Source organism: Leptonychotes weddellii, chromosome 7 (assembly GCF_054177405.1).
Source record: "Leptonychotes weddellii isolate Sample4059 chromosome 7, ASM5417740v2, whole genome shotgun sequence".
In the NCBI taxonomy this organism is placed as follows: Eukaryota; Metazoa; Chordata; class Mammalia; order Carnivora; family Phocidae; genus Leptonychotes; species Leptonychotes weddellii.
Window position 1 is genome coordinate 85991351 of NC_138375.1, and position 20337 is coordinate 86011687.

The 20337-nt window shown below is 35.1% G+C and overlaps 1 protein-coding gene across 5 annotated transcripts in view; it reads right to left on the minus strand.

The window, feature by feature from the left end:
- Nucleotides 1-20337, minus strand: part of MSH3 (mutS homolog 3) — a 183871-nt gene that overhangs the window by 63521 nt on the left and 100013 nt on the right. For all 5 annotated transcript variants that reach the window (XM_081826656.1, XM_081826657.1, XM_081826655.1 and 2 more), the window contains 3 exons: nucleotides 15374-15438; nucleotides 12880-12996; nucleotides 6650-6757 (listed from right to left, as the gene is read on the minus strand). In XM_081826656.1, coding sequence (XP_081682782.1) covers nucleotides 6650-6757; nucleotides 12880-12996; nucleotides 15374-15438 — 290 coding nt within the window. The remainder of the gene's footprint in view (nucleotides 1-6649; nucleotides 6758-12879; nucleotides 12997-15373; nucleotides 15439-20337) is intronic.

Sequence of the window (20337 nt, forward strand, 5' to 3'; positions counted from 1 at the left end):
CCTGGGTGGCTCAGTTGGTTAAGCGACTGCCTTCAGCTCAGGTCATGATCCCAGGGTCCTGGGATCGAGTCCCGCATCGGGCTCCCTGCTCTGTGGGGAGCCTGCTTCTCCCTCTCCCACTCCCCCTGCTTGTGTTCCCTCTCTCGCTGTGTCTCTCTCTGTCAAATAAATAAATAAAATCTTTAAAAAAAAAAAAAAAAAGAACTTAAACAGAGCAAATCTCAAATTTTTGTTCCACATTTTCCTGGTCTTAAAGGCATATATACTTGGAATGGGCAACACACTCTCAATGTAATTAACTGCTCATCAGCTATCATGCATGCACCTGGACCACAGTCACTCATAAATACTAATTCTAGGTTTCAATACATTTCTAAAATGTTCTAGCTTATCATAATTTCTGGTTCTTCTCCCACTTGCATGGACAAAAATGCAATACTTGAAATTCTGAAATCTTCGAAAGCTTATCATTATGTTGAGGAGAGGACAGCCATCTTCTTCGCTCCACAACTGCAAAACATTTTTAGTTTTATATTTATAAATACCAAATTAGAATAGTTGATCAAATCAGTATTTTTATTTCACATCATCTATTTTCTTTCAATCTCCTCCCTTTAGAACCTGTGGACTTACAAAGAGTATCAAGCAAACTTTAGTGCACAATCATCATAAAGGCAAAAGAAACCACTACATATCCTTTTAGCAAAACAGGATGGTTCAGGTTCTTGCCACCAAATATTGCATGATGTGTGCTGCCTATGGAATAACTAACTGGAGAAGAACACATTTCATTTTGTCCTTGGAAATACATCATTCGCACACTGATTCTTGAGTTTGCGAAAATTCATCTAGGATACTGTCACCTGAACACTTATGATCTGAGATTTTGTTTATACAAGAAATATCATCATCATCGGTAGTATCTAGAGCACTGCTATCTTTCTCTTCACATTCATCTTCTGATTAATCTGATAATTGTGAAATGTCTTCTGTCACTTTTGTCCTCTTTGCTATTATGGGTGAAAAATTTAAAAATTCAGACTTCTCAACTATGCTCAGTGAAAGTTAGAAACAATAGTTACAATGTGTGAAAGTTAATCACTACATTAATAGAAATTAATTAATTATAACTATAACAGTTATAATAACTGTTGTGGTTAGACTACAACAGTGCTATTTCCAGTCTTTTATAACTTCCTGAAGGACGATGCAGCACTTTGGGCAATACAATCAGAACAATGAAGGATGGTGTGGTAGTGATTTTTATCTTACCTTTGCATCATCACCCTCTAGTTTTCTTATATTTAGACTTTTTAGTAGAAATAATTGATAAACAATAATAAACTAATTCTTAGGATGATGAAATAGCAAGATGTTCCAGATATAGAAAAGACAAAAATCATTAAAGATCCCAAAGTGCATCTTAGATTTATAAAAGGGTCCAATGGACCCATATGGTAAATGCAAGACAGAATTTTATTCTCCTTTTAAAAAAAAAATGAATTTTCTCTTTGTCCTTTAAAAGACCTTTAAGAAACTCAAAAACTGAAATTAGGTCCAAAGGACCCTGATGGTATGCTATACTGAAGACTCAGGATCATTTCTTGTCATATCTTCAGCATTCTTTTGAAGCTGCATAGATAAGTCAGTTGTTCTCCACTGTCCAACATTTAGACTGTGTCTAGATTTTCACTGTTATAAACAATACTGCAATCAACAATCTTATATATATGTCCATGTGCATACGGACAAATGTTTCTTAAGCTAGAGTAAATTCCTGAAGCGGACTTTCTAAGTCATAGGGTATGCATACTTTTTATTTTAACACATAGAAATATTGTATCAGTTTATCTTCCCACCAGCAGGATATGAAAGTTGACTTTGTTTTTTCATACCTTCACCTGAAGTAGGTATTATCTAATTTTCTAATTTCTGACAATGTGTTGGGTGAATAGTGTTCTCGAATCGTGTTAACTTGCACTCATTGATAACTAAATACTTTGACTCAGAACTTTTCACATATAAGCACATTTCTGACCTTATTCATAAGGCTAAGAAATACTACTTCCCTAAATACTTAAATCCTTTTCCTTAAATATATCTGGCTTACAAAACCCCAAGTATGTACACTCACATTTCTCAAAGAAAATAAAGTACCTTCTGAGTAATTTAAAATTATCCATTGGAAAGAGACTTTTAAAATGACAGGAAAAGGATATTTTTTTTAATTTCAAAGTTTAATTCTAAAGATAGGATTTTTATATAGGTGCATTATAAACTTACTATAAAAAGTGAAAGCATCTGCAAGTAATATCAGTTTTAAAATAAAATCCTAGGTGTTCTGCCAAGTGAGATCAATAGATCATTATTCATGACACTGATATGATTTCCCAGGAAGGTTTTCACTTTAGAATAAAATTTTGAGTGATCTGTTCTGCTCTAAAATCTACACTGACTTACTCTGTTGCTATCAAAATTATATAATGACAAAACACTTCCTGGTGGAATGAGAAGCAAATCATAATTTGGAGAGATGAGATGATGCACGAGATTAGGATAGTTATAGCAAGAAGGATATGAAAATCATGTTGATGATATGGCATTTAAGAAGAGCTGAGGAAATTTAGATGCTGCCTGGAAAGAATGAAACATTAAACTTGAACAAATTTATTTTATATTTTTGAAATTGCATCTTTCTCCTTTAAATGCCTCAGGGAAACAGAACGTAATTAGTAAAACAATATAACATCCAGAACAAAAAATGGATAGAAAGACTTAGAATAAGAACTTCTGTCTCAAGGTTAGGCTACAGTGAATAAAATGTCCTAAGAGCATTTAGGAAGAAAAGACTGCAATTATGCAGCCAAACAATCAATTTGAACTAAGTGCAATAGCTCAAATGCACTAAAATCTTTAAACAAGCTGGAAATCTAAGGGAAAAAAAGGTATAAGTTTCAGATACTTAAATACTAGCTTAAAATGCATTTTAGTTAAAAGTTTCTTATTTCATGGCTATTTACACTCAATTTTATTTCTGCTAAAAAAAAAAAAAAAGAGAGAGAAGTTGATTATATTCCTTGAACTTTATAGCATGATTTTTCATTTAAAAATATTCAGGTGGATTTTTCTTAACATATAGTATCCAATTTGGAAAGTATTTTAGCATGTGAAATATTTCCTGAAGTTGTCTTCATGAAAGAATATATCAGTTGGAACAATCCTACTGAGGCCAAATAGGAAAGTTAGATAAAGTATAGAAAACAGTTACCTGATGGTATCTGATAACTAACAAGAAAGCAAGGAATTAGCTGGCCAGGACCTGGGGCAGGACAGAGACCCAGGGGCTGTGTCTGTGGATTCCTAAGGGAACGACTAAGGGAAAGCACTATGAACAGCTTGGCTCTGGACTGAGACACCAATGGGCTGCACACCAGGCAGAGAAACACATCTGAAGTAATAATGGCAACCTTTGAATCTCTGAGTCACCTCAAGACCTGATACGGATTAAGTGATGCCAGATTATTATTAGTGTCTTAAGATGCCTGATAGAAGCAAATGTGACTCTTTTAGGTGAAATATAATATCAAATTATTTCTATAATGATTCTGCAAATACAATGCTCATAATGTAATCAAAACAATCAGGAATTCAAAAAGATCTAAGAATGGAAATGAACAGAAACAACAAGCAATAGAAACAGACCCACAAGAATTCCAGATATTTGAATTACCAGACACAGACTTTAAGATAACGATGCTTATCATGTTCAAAGAGACAGATAAGATTGAGAACTGGCAGAGAACTAAAAATGATTTTTAAAGAATAAATTATTATGGGTATGAAAGATTCTAACAACCCTTAAGTTTAGATATTTCTATTAAAGACAATTTTTAAAATACTTTTTTTTTTACTTAATTCCTTCTGATTTTTGAATAAATATCTTTGAATAATATTATCTGCTATTTACTAAGTTCTTATCGTCTGTCTGGTTCTGCTTAGAAGTTTAATATAGCTTTATCTCATTTAATTTGTACAACAACTCTGAGAGGTAGGTACTCTGTTAATGCAGAAACTGAGGATCAGAGAGGTTAAGTAACTTGCTTAAGGTCAGCTGCCAAATAACCAAGCCTAGCCTGTCTGATCCAAAGTCTACACTCCAAAGGATATGCCTAAAAAACAGTTCAAATTTTACTTGCAAATCAAGGGGTCTCTTAGTAAATGTACTGAAGTAAATAAGCAGAAGCCCCAAAATGAAAAATTTAGGACCAAACTTGAATATTGTACATACTCAAAATGTTTGTTAAATCTCTGATGAGTCTACAAATTAATCATAGTTTTATAGTGACATAATAAGGGATGCATTTTCACTCAGAGATTTTGCCAAAACGAGCTCTCAATAAAGAATACCTAACAACTGTAAAATTCATCCCATTTACTAATTCATAACTTCTTGCAATTTTATATATGAATACTTGAGATTTAAACAAGAGTACACGCTAATCAGTGACAGAGGATGGGCTAGAACCAGACCTTCTGATATCAAAGCTAGATTCTGGTTATTATAATGCCCTGAAAATGATGTATTACTTTAAATTACATATTATGTGTAATATATATGTATGTTTAGGCTTACAAATAGGTATATACGCACATACAGATATGAACACTTAAATATGATGTAATATAAACCACAAGCCCACAGACATGGTTCTTCTGTTCTTACTAGCTGCTGCAGCAGCAAATGGCAAAAGGCCACTTGAAGAAGTGCAGGAAGAGAGAAACCAGGCATCGGTATTTTTCAGTGGAAAGAGCTTTGTGTGAAAACATCACCAAGTGTACAGATTGTAGCCGATCCTCTGCATAATTCACAAATCCATTAGGAAAAGTTAGCTTACAAACCTTGTGCACCAAGAAAGAAGTCCTACTAAGATCACAGTACATAAGGAAGGAATCGAGTCAACGGAAGACAGACTCTTATTCTCCCAGAACTAGATTCAACTAGAGTACATTTACAGATCTCATTTTCATGAATGATAAATTGCACAAAATTTTCAAAGTCCTCTGATGTGAAAAGAAACTGAGTAATAATAAAAACGCAAAGAGCCTATTTTATTTTTTATTTTTTTATTTGACAGAGACACAGTGAGAGAGGGAACACAAGCAGGGGGAGTGGGGGAGGGAGAAGCAAGCAGGCTTCCCGCTGAGCAGGGAGCCCGATGTGGGGCTCGATCCCAGGACCCTGGGACCATAACCTGAGCCAAAGGCAGACGCTTAATGACTAAGCCACCCAGGCGCCCATAAAAGAGCCTATTTTAAACAAAACCATTGTGCACAGTACAGTAGATCACTCCATACATAAATGGGTAGCAAAACAAAATGAAACAAAACAGCAAACTAAGTACATTTTTATCTAAAACTGGGGTAGCCAATTCCTGCAACTCTTCTCCCATAAATAAATAAATGCTTTACAATAAAAAAACTATTTTTTTACATCCACTATGGGTATTATGCTAGGTATAGAGAGAACATTTAAATGTTAAAAAAAAACATATTCAGCACAAACTAGAGAAAACATGAAAGAAGTATGAACAGCAGAACATATCCTCTCAAACATAACGAACTCTGTATACCAAAGCACTGATAGGCAGTATCACTTCCATGTTTTCTTTTTAGAACTCATAATAAGCCAGTGAGTTAAATATTCCCTTAAATTTCCTTAAGTATATGAAAAAATAGGCTTTGTGCTACAGAGTGAATGTTTGTGTCCTCTTCCAAATTCATATGAAACCTAATGTGATGGTATTGGGGGTAAAGCCCTTGGAAGGTGATTAGTTCATAAGGGCAGAGCCCTCGTGAATGGGCTAGTGGTTTTATAAAAAGAGCCCACAGAGAGCCAGACCACAACTGGGCAAAGCTCTCCAGACCCACAGAACCACCAGTACAAAATTCCAGCCCGGGAGAGCCACAGGGCATCAGCATCAGCAGACGTGGGACTACCAGAAAGAACTACCTCAGGGGCGGGGCCCAGGCACAGGGCCACCAAAGGGGCAATATGGCCTAGAGCTCTGGGGGCCCAACCTTGGCCCCGCAAAGCTACAGGAACAAGACTGCTGCCCCAGTCGGTCTGGAAGGTGGGAATCCCTACCCAGTGGGCCTGGAAAGCAGAGCAATGAGCCAAAGATTTGGCTCAAGCCTAAGGTTTTAGACTTAACGAAGAGCAATTTGATAGCAATAGAGACACTGTCTCGAAATGGATCACACATTCAGTTTCATCCACATCTGATTTAGTTGGCATTTAAATGAGACTTATAAAGTGAAATATATTACAAAGTGTTCAAGTCAAAGCTAACAAATGAAAGGATTACGCCTTTAAAAAAATGTCACCCACATAAACTTAAAAATTGAAATATATAACACTCACCTCTAGAGCTATTGTGAACATCTGCTTTCATTGTACTCAAAGACAGAGCAAGCAAGAAAGGAATTTGTTAATTTTAAATCAAGCCATGTGTGTATGACATTCAGCTTTACCAAGAATCCAACGTATCTGCATATTTTAATATTTTATAATAAAAATACTAAAAGTAATGGGATAATGCCATCTGATCTAAAGCACTGAAAAGGAGGGGGGAGTTAAAAAATACATTACCTGCAGTAATCTCCTTGCTTAGCGACCTTGGCTAGAGAGAAAATGCAGTCAATAGTTGCTAGGTGATGTACTGCTTTACACAAGGAGTGATAATGTTCACTGAAATTCCTACAGAAGCAACAACAAAAAGGTGAACACATTGATTTCTTAGATCTGTAAAAGCTGCACAATACGCAATCGCTTTATTAGCTAAGATGAGCATAAACAAAATAACCAGAGATACCTAACAGTTAAGAAACATGGATATTACTCCAGACGACTTCTCAGTTTAATATAACTTGATTACTGAGGCTTCTATATAAAGACGTCTACTATTAATACTGTATTGCACATTTCATTTGACCATGACACGTCAACCTTAACATAATTAACACAAATGTAGTGATCATTTCCATTCAGCTTAAATTAACGTGAACTACCCAGGTGGCTCAGCTTGCCTTTGTGCTTCTCCTTCATAGCATCATCCAAACTAGGATTAATAGTTTCAGTATCTTTCTCTCACACTGAACTGGAAGGTTCTCGATGGTAGGGTCCATGTTCGTCTGATTTTCCTATCATTATTAGCTCCAACATCTAGCCCATAACTTTGATATGCAGTAGACATTGTAATAAATTTCATTAAAAGCAAGCAAATAAAGTACTTTTTTCAGTGATTTTCAGTTATCTTATTAATAATACATATATAAATTAAATTTTAGATTTATTTTAAAAAGATAATGATCAGTGCCTCAAATCTTTGGCTAATTAAATCACTTGTGATCTAAAAGCTTAAAAGACTTTTATTGAAAGACTTATTCAGAAAACATATAGGAATGTAGGCAAGCGCTTTCCTTTTTTTATTGTTTAAATTATTCCATTATTTCCTTTATTTTTTAAAGACTTATTTATTTTAGAGAGCATGAGAGCACAAGCAGAAGGGGCAGGGAGAGAGAGAATCTCAAGCAGACTCCCCACAGAGCACGGAGCCCGACGCAGATCTCATGACCCTGAGATCATGACCTGAGCCGAAACCAAGAGTCAGACACCCAACCAACTGTGCCACCCAGGTGCCCCAAATTATTCCATTATTTCACATCATAGGTATCCCTTACATCCTTTCAAAGAAGATTCCCACCAAAGTAGAATATTAGGCTGAATTCTTCTCTTAAAAATGATTTCTCTCTGGGCGCCTGGGTGGCTCAGTCGTTAAGCGGCTGCCTTCGGCTCAGGTCATGATCCCAGGGTCCTGGGATCGAGTCCCGCATCGGGCTCCCTGCTCGGCAGAAAGCCTGCTTCTCCCTCTCCCACTCCCCCTGCTTGTGTTCCTGCTCTCACTATCTCTCTGTCAAATAAGTAAATAAAATCTTTAAAAAAAAAAAAAAGATTTCTCTGTTGTATTATGGGTTTCAGAAACTTTGAGATTTAATCTGCTTCTTAAATCCAAGTTTTAGAATGCTTCCTAGCTTGAAAAGGATATCCAGATTAAGCTATTATGTGATCAGTTATTCCTATATTATCATTATCTTGATTTTTTAGAATCTGTAATATGATTTTTCTAGTAATATTATAAGGTATTCCATGCAAATGACTTTTCCACATAACAGAAGCAACATTTTAAGCACCCATTTTTATTTTTGTGTTAACGTTATGAATTAGAAAATATATTTATAGTATATTTTATACCTTTTTATCTGAATAGATAGAACATAATAAATATAATTTACCTATTTCTCACTGAATTAAGGTTCATCAACACAAGCAAGAATCCCACTAACAGTGGTAAGAGTCTGTGCAAAATCCCAAACACAAAGGAGACTGGCCCCTGGCATCAGACAGACAATGCTCAGTTGCCACCTTAAAAATGACTCACTCCATTGTGAAGATGCCACATGCTACGTGGACCTAACACTTCTGAGTGACTGCCCAGTGATCATGCCTTGTCATTCCTGGTCTGACTTCAGTTTTAGATCTGACCACTGGTTTATCTGTTGGACTGTGTTGCGTCCTGTCCCTGTTCTAATTACTGACCCATCTGATCCTTCCTATCCTGGCACTCTGTTTTCCCAGAGAGTGGCCACATTTGGTGTCTCTCCTCTTGCCTCTCTGGAATATGAGTATCAAAGTATCTTTGGCACTAAATAACTCTCATTTTTTCTTCACTCTCACTCCCTGCTTCTCAGCTCTTGTCCAGGCCACCAAGACCCTAATTAATTTGCTACTATCTAGGAGCCTTAGGTTGAGGGTAACTGTCCCTCATGATATTCCAGTGTCTGGGATTGAAATGAGTGACATAGCTCTCAGTGGGTACCATTTTGGTTAAAAAAATAAGAAAAAAGAAAAGGCAGAGAGAGATAAGGTAATTATTTTGATATAGACAATAATGTTCTTTCTCATGTCAATTATATAAATAAGATGTGTGAATAAAATGAAACACTATCATAAACCTTTAACATCATCATCATAACCTAGGAAGTCTTGTTTGACTTCTTGATCTTTGTCCATTTGCTATACTTTGCCAAATTTCAAAAAGATTACCCATACCTAGAAAAATAACAAGCTAAAAAATGGGCAATTCAAATAACAATCTGATAAGACTGGGTTTATGTCACAACAGGCAACTTTATCACTAAGCCACCAACCAACTTAAAGATGAAGCCAAAGTACTATGATTTAATCTCTGGTCAAAAGATATTGCCACATCCACAGGAAAAATTAAGATTAAAGTACTTGGGTTCTAAAGCTGTTAGGACAGTCTACCATCAGATGTTGCCCAATGACATGTAAAATCAACAAAAAAGGAAAATATTTTATTTTTTATTTGCAAATTTATTTCTAAAATATTTAACCTACTGCACGAGAGACATTATAATTCAATTTTTAAAAAATCTCCAATCAAGAAGATTATTCAACATCCACAGCCCATCTTCTAGGAATACAGATGAAGAGACACATTTTTTCAGAGAAAATTCCATTTAGTTTCTTACAGCCTTGATTTCTTGCAATATTTTGATCAAAAGTAGTATGACTAATGTATAATGGTTAGTATCTCAATAAGAGACAAATACATGTGTATAGCTGGTATTCAATCCTCTGATGTCAGGTTCACTGAGGTTAATCATTTTTTAAAATGACATCATATTCATACCATCTGGCACCTTAATAAATACTGTACATTACAATCAATGTTGTTCTCAAGTGGGGGCTCTAGCTGCAAAAGCTCTAGCAAAAATTCAGCCAATATTATTTTTTTAGATAAAACCATTAATGTATTTTTCTTATTTTTGAAAGTAATGTAAGTACATTAAAGACACTTTTGATATCATGTATTTGCAAAGTAAATTAAAATCTCCAGTAATCTCACCATCCAGAAATAATCAGTTAATATTTGAGGATATATATATGAAGACATTTCTCCAGAAAAGGTATACAAATGACCAATAAGCATACTGATAATACAGTAATGGAATATATACATTTAATCTTTTAAAATAAAAAAATTTAGGGGCACCCTGCGTGGCTTAGTAGGTTGAGCTTGGTCCAACTCTTGGTTTCGGCTCAGGTCATGATCTCATGGGTCATGAGATCAAGCTCTACACAGGGCTCTGCACTCTGTGGGGAGTCTGCTTGGGGATTCTCTCCCTCTGCCCTCCCCCACTTGCGCATGCATGCATGCTCTCTCTCTCAAATAATCTCTTAAAGACAGATAAAAAGATTTGTATGCTGTGCATGTATGTGAATTTACACAGAACTGCATCATCCTTCAATACTGTTTTGCATTCTTTTTTCACTTAGCAATACAACATGAGTATCATATTCTTCTGTGATGCTGTATTTAATGTCACCTCACTCAAAGGGGTAGTATGATGAAAGCTGAATTCTCCTGGGTTAATTTGGTAGAAGGCAAAGAGCTGATACAAGAAGAATAATACAGAGAAATAATGGGGTGCTAGAACAGAACAGAGAAGGGGCAAATCAAAGATACATTGCAAAGGGAAAAGACAAACAGGAATTTGATAAAAGATAAAGGGACAAAAGGGGACAATGCCGAAGTTTTCGGCCTGAGAGATCTGAACTTTATCTTTAGTCTAGAATAACGACAATGAGAACATAAACCAGATCTGTAAAATCTTGTATACTATGAACAGAGAGAATATGTATCATCTCACCCAATCCCAGAACCCTAGAATGTGGCCCTTGAAGCTTGAAAGGACTAATTTTCATCCAATTTTCATGTCTCAGTGATACTTTTTTTTTTTTTAAGTAATCTCTGCACCCAGCATGGGGCTCTAACTCACAACCTCAAGATCAAGAGTCGCACGCTCTACCAACTGAGCCAGCCAGGCACCTCTCAGTGATATTTCTAAGGGGAAAACCAGGAGAACTTGAGACTCAAGGGCCCTAAAGACCCTTAAAATGGGAAACTGAAAGTGAATTGGAAAAGGAAATGAATATACCAAGTTTCTATCCCTGGGTCCAAGATTCAGAGTTAAGATAACCTCAGAAGATTCAGGATAAGTAAATTAGAATGTGTTTCTAATGCTCTAATTCAAGACTCCTCTGGGCAAAAAAATGGTACCAACTACCTTTTAAGAACTGTCACTTAATATCTTTGTGCACCCTGCATTGAACCATGGCTCCAACCCAATGTAGGCAACTTACTTCTTACTTCTGTATCTCAATTTATTCATTTGTCAATTGGGGGTGATAATATTTCAGTCACAAAGATCTTGTGAGAAATAATGACCTAATATACCTAAAGGGCTTAGATGAGTGGCTCATAGCTAAGGACTCAGGAAAGTCAACTGTACACCTCTCTTCCCAACTTCAGTCCAGCAATAACTTGAAATCAACCACAGTAGGAGTATTTACACTATAGAAACCAGCAAACGCCACAAACACTACTATTCTTCCAAAGAACTGGCTGTTAACATCTTATTTACCAGTACACCACTGACTTATCCCTGTCAATATGAACACATAACTATTAATAAGTCCAGATATGAAACATTCTTTGAGGCAATGGCAAGGATTCCTCAAAAAAAAAAATCTCATAAAAAAGCAAAAAAGGTGGAGCACCTGGGTGGCTCAGTTAGTTAAATGTCTGCCTTCAGCTCAATTCATGATCCCAGAGTCCTGGGATCAAGTCCCCTGTCAGGCTCCCTGCTCAATGTGGAGTCTGCCTCTCCCTCTGCACCTCCCCCTGCTCATGTTCTCTCTCTCAAATAAATAAATAAAATCTTAAAAAAAAAAAACCAAAAAGGTGAGGGACTATTCTAGATTCAACTACAAAAGAAACATCATAAAATGTAACATGTGAAAGCTGAATAGAGCTTTCATTTAAAAATGAGGGGGCAGAATTAGAGAAACTCAATATTCCTTAAATTAATAATTTTTCTGGGGCACCCGGGTGGCTCAGATGTTAAGCGTCTGCCTTTGGCTCAGATCATGATCCCAGTGTCCTGGGATCAAGCCCCGCGTCGGGCTCCCTGCTCAGCGGGAAGCCTGCTTCTCCCTCTCCCTCTGCCCCTGCTTGTGTTCCTTCTCTAACTGTGTCTCCCTCTGTCCAATAAATAAAATCTTAAAAAAAAAAAAATTAATAATTTTTCTCAGATGTGATAATAGTCTTAAGATTATATAAGAGAATGTCCTTAGTTTTAGATGTACACTTAATTAAGTATTTAGGGGTGAAGTGTTATAATGTCTAAATCATACTTTCAAATGGTTCAGGAAAAAAGTATGAGAGAGATAAAACAAATGTGGCGAAATGTTAACACTTTATAAATCTAGATGAAGAGTATATCGGTATTTATTTCAAATTTCTGAGATTTAAAATTCTTTAAAATAAAAAGTTAGGAAGAAAATATTCAGGATGTAGAAAAATAAGAAAAAAATTAAATGGAGATAATAAAAACAAAGCAACTAACCCATTCTTTTCCAACTCTGAAAATGTTAGAGCCTTTTTGTAAGTAAAGTAAAGGAAGTCCAAGGTGGCATTTCAAAAAGTGACTCTACCAAACATCCTTAGCAACTAAATATTGGTACAGTAACAATAAAGTATATTTAGGTCTCTCATTAAAGACTAAGATGAGCTTACATTTCAATGGATTAAAAATAAAATCAGAGAACACATGTACTCAACTATTTTATGGCAGGTCACAAGCAGTAATCTCTACTTTTCTTTTTGATGGAAAGATTTTCCGGTCTATTTCTCATAGCAAAAAGTCAGATTATATTTTTCATTGTAAACTCACTCTAGAAAATCAAGCCATTCAGCACTGCAGTCAAGGACTAGCTGCTCCCGGAGCTGATTCAGATGTCTGTAATTTTCTACAATAAAAGGAGAGTGAAAACGGCTCACAGCTTTTGTGCTAGAAGAGGGGAAGAAACATAAATAGGAAATCAAGGTTACTAAGAAATCACTAATGCCATCACTTCAGAAAATTAAAGTAGTTATTTATTGTTCTCTGATGAACCTTGAAAGTAAACAGCTGTAAACAGAGAACATTCTTTAATTACGGTGCTGAACTCTATTGATTCCAAAGATCTCTGTTGTAAATAAAGTACTTGGAGTTCACAGGACTTTGTTCAGGAGCTCAAATTCATTTCAAATTATATCCATATGGCAAAGTCAAAGTTTAGAATTTCCATTTCATAAGCAGAAAGCTTTTTTCTTTAAATTACACTAAATGAAAATGCTTGCTTATTAAAAATCAGAAGTAAGTCCTGACAAAGCTGGGTACATGGATGAAAGTCCTATTACTCTTTATGTTTGACACTTTTCTGTATAATTAATGTATTTCAGTGAAAAAAGAAAAATATAAAGAATTACAAAGAATAGCAATGCATTAATTCAGGAGGCAATCAAAGAAGAGGAATGTTGCATGATCTAACTTAGATTCACAGTGGCCCCAGATGGGAAGAAATATGACATGCTCCTCTTGTGGGCTTGTGTATCGTCTGTTTCTTCATCAAGAAGCTGCAGAGCACAAAAGGGGATGCCATGGGTTCCCAGTTAAAAAATCCGGGCCAAGGCTTTATCTCTAACCACTTACTTGCTACCTATTTAACCTTAAGCAAATATAAGTGACCTTCTCTACACATCCCTTTCCTCATCTATAAAATGGGAATAATGACAGTATCTACCTCATAGGTACTGTTGAGAGGATAAGATAGTGCTTAGCACAGTACCTATGTCCTATGTCATTAGTACCCAGTGTTAGGAGTGGTTCTGTGGAGGTGGTGATTGCTACCGCTGTTGATATTACTATTATGATTGGACCTATGAGAAGAGAAGATCAGGACTGAGTGATACGCAGGTGATGACAGAGTGTAATTACTGTTCTTTGTTTGCTCCCCAACTCCTGTCCCAATTAAGTTTAATTTGGCCAGTTATTGGACCAGGGGTGAGCCTTTCATATTCAAATTCTGACTAACAGTCTAACCTATCCCTGTCAAGGTTCCAATAGCCAAATGACATATAAAAATAACAATGAACCTCCCCAAAGCCATCTTATTTATTCATTCAATTTACATCATTGAATGTTCAAAAGATGCTGGCACTGATTTATGCCTTCTGTGTTGCTTCTGAAATGTCATCTAGATTTCTATGCCAACATATTTATCATAGCTTTCTCTTCTGATAAAATTCATTTAGTGAAACATTTCAGTTTCTTAGATAATTAGATGTACAATTTTAAATAATTTCTCTTCGTAAAACATACTTCAATTCATGAGCTGTAAGGTAGGACAAAAGTAGATAAAGGAAAGAAAGCCTGTGAAGAGAGAAAACAGCCCCTAAAATCAACAATACTCAAATCTCACCTACAGCTTCTAGTAACACAGGAGAAAAAAAAAAAAAAAAACCAATGGTAACAGAGCTAAAGAAACCCATGACTGTGCCTTCAGAATCCTTTGATAATGGCAATGGATACTAGCTTTTTTCTTTTAATTAAATAATCATTCACAGATGTTAAAATTTTCTTTTATCCTTAACAGAGTTCCTTCATATAAACACCAGCTACTATACTAGTCCCTCTTATGCTCACTTAGACAAATGTAACATTTTCATCTCAAGTTCATGCAAGCATATTAATAACAGTAGCAATAAATACTTCACAAAGAATATTACTCACAGGAGTATATACTTCGCTAATACCACTTCTTTATATGAGTCCCCTTTGGGGGATTAATGCCTAATCAAGGAGAAAAGGCAGTCTCAATGTGGTTCTCTAATTCTGTTTTTGATTAATTTGTTTTCATCAATTCATGAATAACTTACAAAAAAGAAGCCATAAAGAACTGTTATAATTATGTGCATTGGAAAGCATCAAGAATAAAGAAATGCAGAACTCAGTGAGGCAGAAAATGAAATTTCAGCTTCCTAAAAGAATTTCAGGTAGAGCACTCAACAGGAATTTCAAGCAATCAAATTAATCTTATTACTGAAGATGCCCCAATATTTTTTTTCATGTGTTTAAAGTGTACTCTGAGGTGTAAGAATAAAATGGTAATTTACAAAACAGGAAAACAAATGTATACAAGTAAGATACTCTTTGGAAAAAATATTTTTAAATCAATGATAAAAAATATTTAAAATAATTATTTCTTTGGTTAAAAGTTCCATAAGAAAACCAAAGGGAAAGAATTACTTTTTATGTCAAGGATGTTGTTATCTTCATTCCAGTAGTATACAGGTATACATGTCATAATTCACATTAGTAAGAAAAAATGTAATTTTAAACCCACCTTCCAACCTTAACCCAATCAGCTGGTATACAAGATACAGCAGAATTCTTTACTTCAATCATAAACTAAAAGAAATACAAATAAAAATTAGATATTTAAATGATTAATCATTATTAAAGCTTCCTCAAAATTGTGCTATAAATTTAGTAAATACTACTCTCAACATGCAAAATAAATCCAGTATTGTTAATAGGAAAGTTCAAATATGTCCACACAACCAAATATCATTAATTAGGGTTGCAATACTTGGGATAAAGTACAATATGTATTGATCGAAAGTTTGTAATAAGCATATAACTCGGCACTTTAATGTTTATAACGTTGTCATGTGCACATGTGGCGATTTTTCTTTTTTTAATGGCCTCTTTCATTTATTAGTACCCAATTAAGAATTCCTTTATACTCAGTAATAAGACTGAAGTTCTTACAAAGTACATACAATTTTAAAATATCAATTACGATGTGCTACACCAGTTTCAGACATGGCCCATCCCCTACTCTGAACAGAAGAAGATTTATTGTCATAGTTTTTATCCAAAGAGCCCAAGTGCTCTAAGAATATCCTCATGAAAAAGTACTGATTTCTTCAGCTATTAAGGGAAGAAGAGATTTCTTCCCATCAGTGTTTTAAGTTTTCACTCATATGAACCATATCTTTATAGAGCCGTGTTCTGCAAGCAAGCTTTTCTGAAATCAATCAGGAAGCAAGTGAAATAAACTTCTTCTATCATGCCTTTCCTTTTTAGCATTAGTTGTATATCATCTCTTCCTCCTGCTCACTCTCCTATATTACTGAATAAAATTCAGTGTTTTATTTAAATGAATAAACACACAAACACTTATTTTATACAGGAGGAAACCCAGAAGCTCTGTGGCTACCACTAATTTTGAGATGGCACAGGAACTTTTTTACACATACCAGTTTTATAACATTTCTGGTATTTATAATATGCATATTATTAATAATATTGGCCTATCTTTGAGTTTATTTTTCTATATAATTTTTACATTCATTATAATACAGAAATTATTGGTTAATTTTAAGAATTTTGGGACTAATGATGTCTTCCTGGATAGAGAGAAATTAATACAATTTCAAATCTGCTACACCCAGTTAAATAGTGAAGAGTCAAAAGTCTAAAAAAGTTCCCTTCGGCTACAAAAACTAACTGAGGAAAAAAACCCACAAAATAAATATCATTGAAGAGAAAGAAAAGCACATTAAGACCATGCTAAAAAATTCTGCTTAAATATTATTCGTAAATGTCCTACAAGAAAAGCATAATGATCTTTTTATAAAATAATTCTGGGAAGAGCTATGCCTGCAGCAAACAGCAAAATTCAGGGCCGCAGTGGCTCACTAATACTTGGAAAGGACACATCTAGATCAATAAAAACACAGAGCTCCACAAGAGTTACTGTGTAAGGAAAGGTGGAAATTTTGAAAAAGAAGCTAAAACTGCCTCAGTGAGATCAGTGGGTAGCCAGATAGGCTGGCTTACTTAAGTAATTTGCCGTAACACTGCAGCACGGGGCACTGGATTCAAATTTATACCTTATACACATCACAGATCAATTCTAATCATGGCCCTTTAGAGCATGCTGGGAACAGTTTGGACCATAATGGTTCAATCTGTAAGTATCAAGGGTCTACTCTAAGGACCACAGTTCCTCAAACAAGCCATATGCAGAGGCAATACTCGATGGAAAAGAGGGTGAGAGTTGGGAAGGCCCACATGGACCTCCTGCTAGTTACACCCCTGGGGTTACTTCTTCAAGTTGGTGCTGGTCCTGTGTGTCCTCTTCTCAGCTGGGGTTTCTCTTGAGAATTGTCATCTACTAGCAGGTTTTTTTTTCTCTTCTACACTGCCTAACGAATAGGAAATTTTCTCTCTGCTTCTTTTCACAAACATTCTAAGAATGAGCAGACAAGGCCTTTAAAAAACTTTATTGCTACAGAAAAGGAAACTAAAATTGGAAATTAACATATATTTCAGAAATCTTAGAAAATTCTCACAAGCACCTTTCCATGCTCTATAGTTCCTGACTTTCTTAGGTGTTGATGCAAGAAGTATGCCTTGATTTGTTCTAGTAGTTTCTCACATACTCCTGGGATCCAATTCTGTCTTGGTTAAACATCAGATATTGTTACTCAAACTATAGGCTGTCGTATCACTGGGCTTGCATCATTGCTAACTTTGCTTAATTCACTCCAGAAACTGCTCTCTGTTTTCTCCAGTACCACACTTAACCCATTCCTACTCTCCCTCTTTTCTTTCTTCTCTCTCAAGAATTCTCAAGTATTTTTTCTTTAGAAGTAAGATGTAACAGAGAATGCTTTTCACATCTTAAACACACTAAGCAGAATTCAGATATGCTGCATGCTGTGAATTAATAAAATTTTTTTCTAAAGATTTTCCCCCAATATTTCTTCCCTTTTCCTTAAGAATACTACTACTTACCAATACTGCCCCAAATCTAAATATCACCCCATATCCACTCCATATTTGATTCAAGGTTAAAAGATGATTCTCTATATACACAAAATATGAGAAAAACTATCACAGAAGCAGTGAGCTAAGTTTCTGCTTTCATTATTTTCTTACAAATACTTTCAGAGTCAGAAATAATACAGTCAGTAAGGCTTATAGTATTCTAATGAGTACATAAAAACTGAGAACAGAGGTGAAAAAGGAAAGTTGTCAAAAGTATCACTGGCTTGACAATCTACTTAATTTCCCCAATAATAACGAAATCCATGTACTACATGGAGCTGCTAAAATAGGTTTTTAAAAAATTATTACAAAGTTATAAAATTTCAGAACAGAAGGGTATAAAATAAGAAGCACATACAAAGTAAGGGTTTTCCTGCCTTCCTCTCTCACTTCTCAGAGGTAATCATATTTGATGGAGTCTGTTCTTGGTCCTGTAAGTATCTTTAAATAATTTGCTGATACCATTAGTACAATTTTTTAAAAGAGAATTTGACTATAACAATGCTGAATATCTAGAACTCATTTGGTTTGAATAGAATCACTAATTCTCAAAAAAATGTTGTAAAAGTGATTCTGAATCAATATACTATTCAATTTCTATAGGTTTTTAAAAACCAGTAAGAATTCATCCCACAGTTAATAACTAAGAAATTTCTTGCCTCAAAGTCATCACCTCAACCGAATAAAGGTTAAGTAAAGAATAAGATAATTTACCTCCCTAATTAGTTGTAACTCAAATATTTCATCTCCATACTGTGCTTTTTCTTAAACTTCACTGCCACACTGATTTAAAAAAGAAAAAAAAATCTCATCTACTATCCCTTATGAATTCCTGATCAGTACTCCCCATTTTTACTGTAAAACTACCAGTTGGATCCAGGACTGTCTTTCCAAGACTTAAGCTTTATTTCAGTTTGCATAGTATGAGCTCTAAAATGTCTGGGTTTCATAAAATAAAACCCAAGATGTTGATAATCCTTGTGTTAATATTTGTAAGTAGAGTGAAATAAGGAATTGGTAGAAAGACTGGAGTCAGGCAGGACTGGGCTTCTGATTTAGGTAACTTACCTAACTATTCCAACCCTCAGTTTTCTTCACTACAAAATGGGAAATAACCCCTTTCTGTGTTGTTACAAATGTTAAATAATATACATGAAGTGCTTAGCACCATTCTGATCAAGTGCTTGACAAATGGTAACTATATTAGTAGTAGTAGTATATGAATAACATTTACATAGGGCTTTAATGTATGATTAAAAAGCACTTTCACGTATTTTAACTCAATTGGTCTTTGGAGTAGTCTCACGACATAGGTGATTCTGCCTTGGTCACATAGCACGAAGGGGGAACTGGCACTTCACACCCAGCTTTTTTCTACTGTCATACCAGGTAACCACCTTTCTACTACATATCTTTTATTAATGTTATTAAGCAGTTTTGATCATCTCATTTTCAACAAATAGCCCGGAATAGTGATACTAAGGTCACTTGTTTCCTTTGGAAGGTCCTGACTGCATAGTGAAACCAACTGATGCAATTAAATATTTGGCTGGAGGGTGGGGGGGCCACTAAGTATAAATATTGTCACATTATTTTTCTGTTATATAGACTTCTAGGTGGAATACATTGTGAAACGTCTGCCTGAGGCCAAAAGATTTGAGTCCAAAAGATACGCTGACTTAATCAATGGTCTATTACATGGGAGAAGATTAATAAATATTTTAATAGGGGCCCCTGGGTGGCTCAGCCGTTAAGCGTCTGCCTTCGGCTCAGGTCATGATCCCAGGGCCCTGGGATTGAGCCCGCATCGGGCTCCCTGCTCAGCGGGAAGCCTGCTTCTCCCTCTCCCACTCCCCCTGCTTGTGTTCCCTCTCTTGCTATGTCTCTCTCTGTCAAATAAATAAATAAATAAATCTTTAAAATAAATAATAAATATTTTAATAAAGATTATAATCTGTAGGGTTTCTTATTTCAAATAATTATACAAATCAGCAGTCTTTTGGCTAAATATATAAAGTAATGCAAATGTTTAAAAATTTTATTTGAAATTAAGCTCTTCCCCACTAGAAAAATATCTGCTTTTTAAAATCCTGAATAAAATGTTCATCCATCCGATGGAAATTATTCACAAATTTCCTAATTTGCTATCTTAACGAAGTAGAATTTCTCAAATTCCCTCAGTTAGGCTCTCTATATTTTATTAAACATAAGGTATAGAAGTAGCATGCCTCAAGACTCAGAATAAGACCAAAGGATACAACCACATTTAAAAAGCATACTTCTTCCTGATTCTCACTCAGATATTAATAATATCAAACTTTAAACTGAAGTATGCATGCCAAAAAACATATTCTGAACAGCAGTTACATCAGCTCATGGAAGACTCACTAATTGTAGGTTTTCGCTATAGTTTTGGGTTTTTTTGTTTGTTTTTTTCTCGCTATTTGTTCTCTAGCAGCTATACTACTA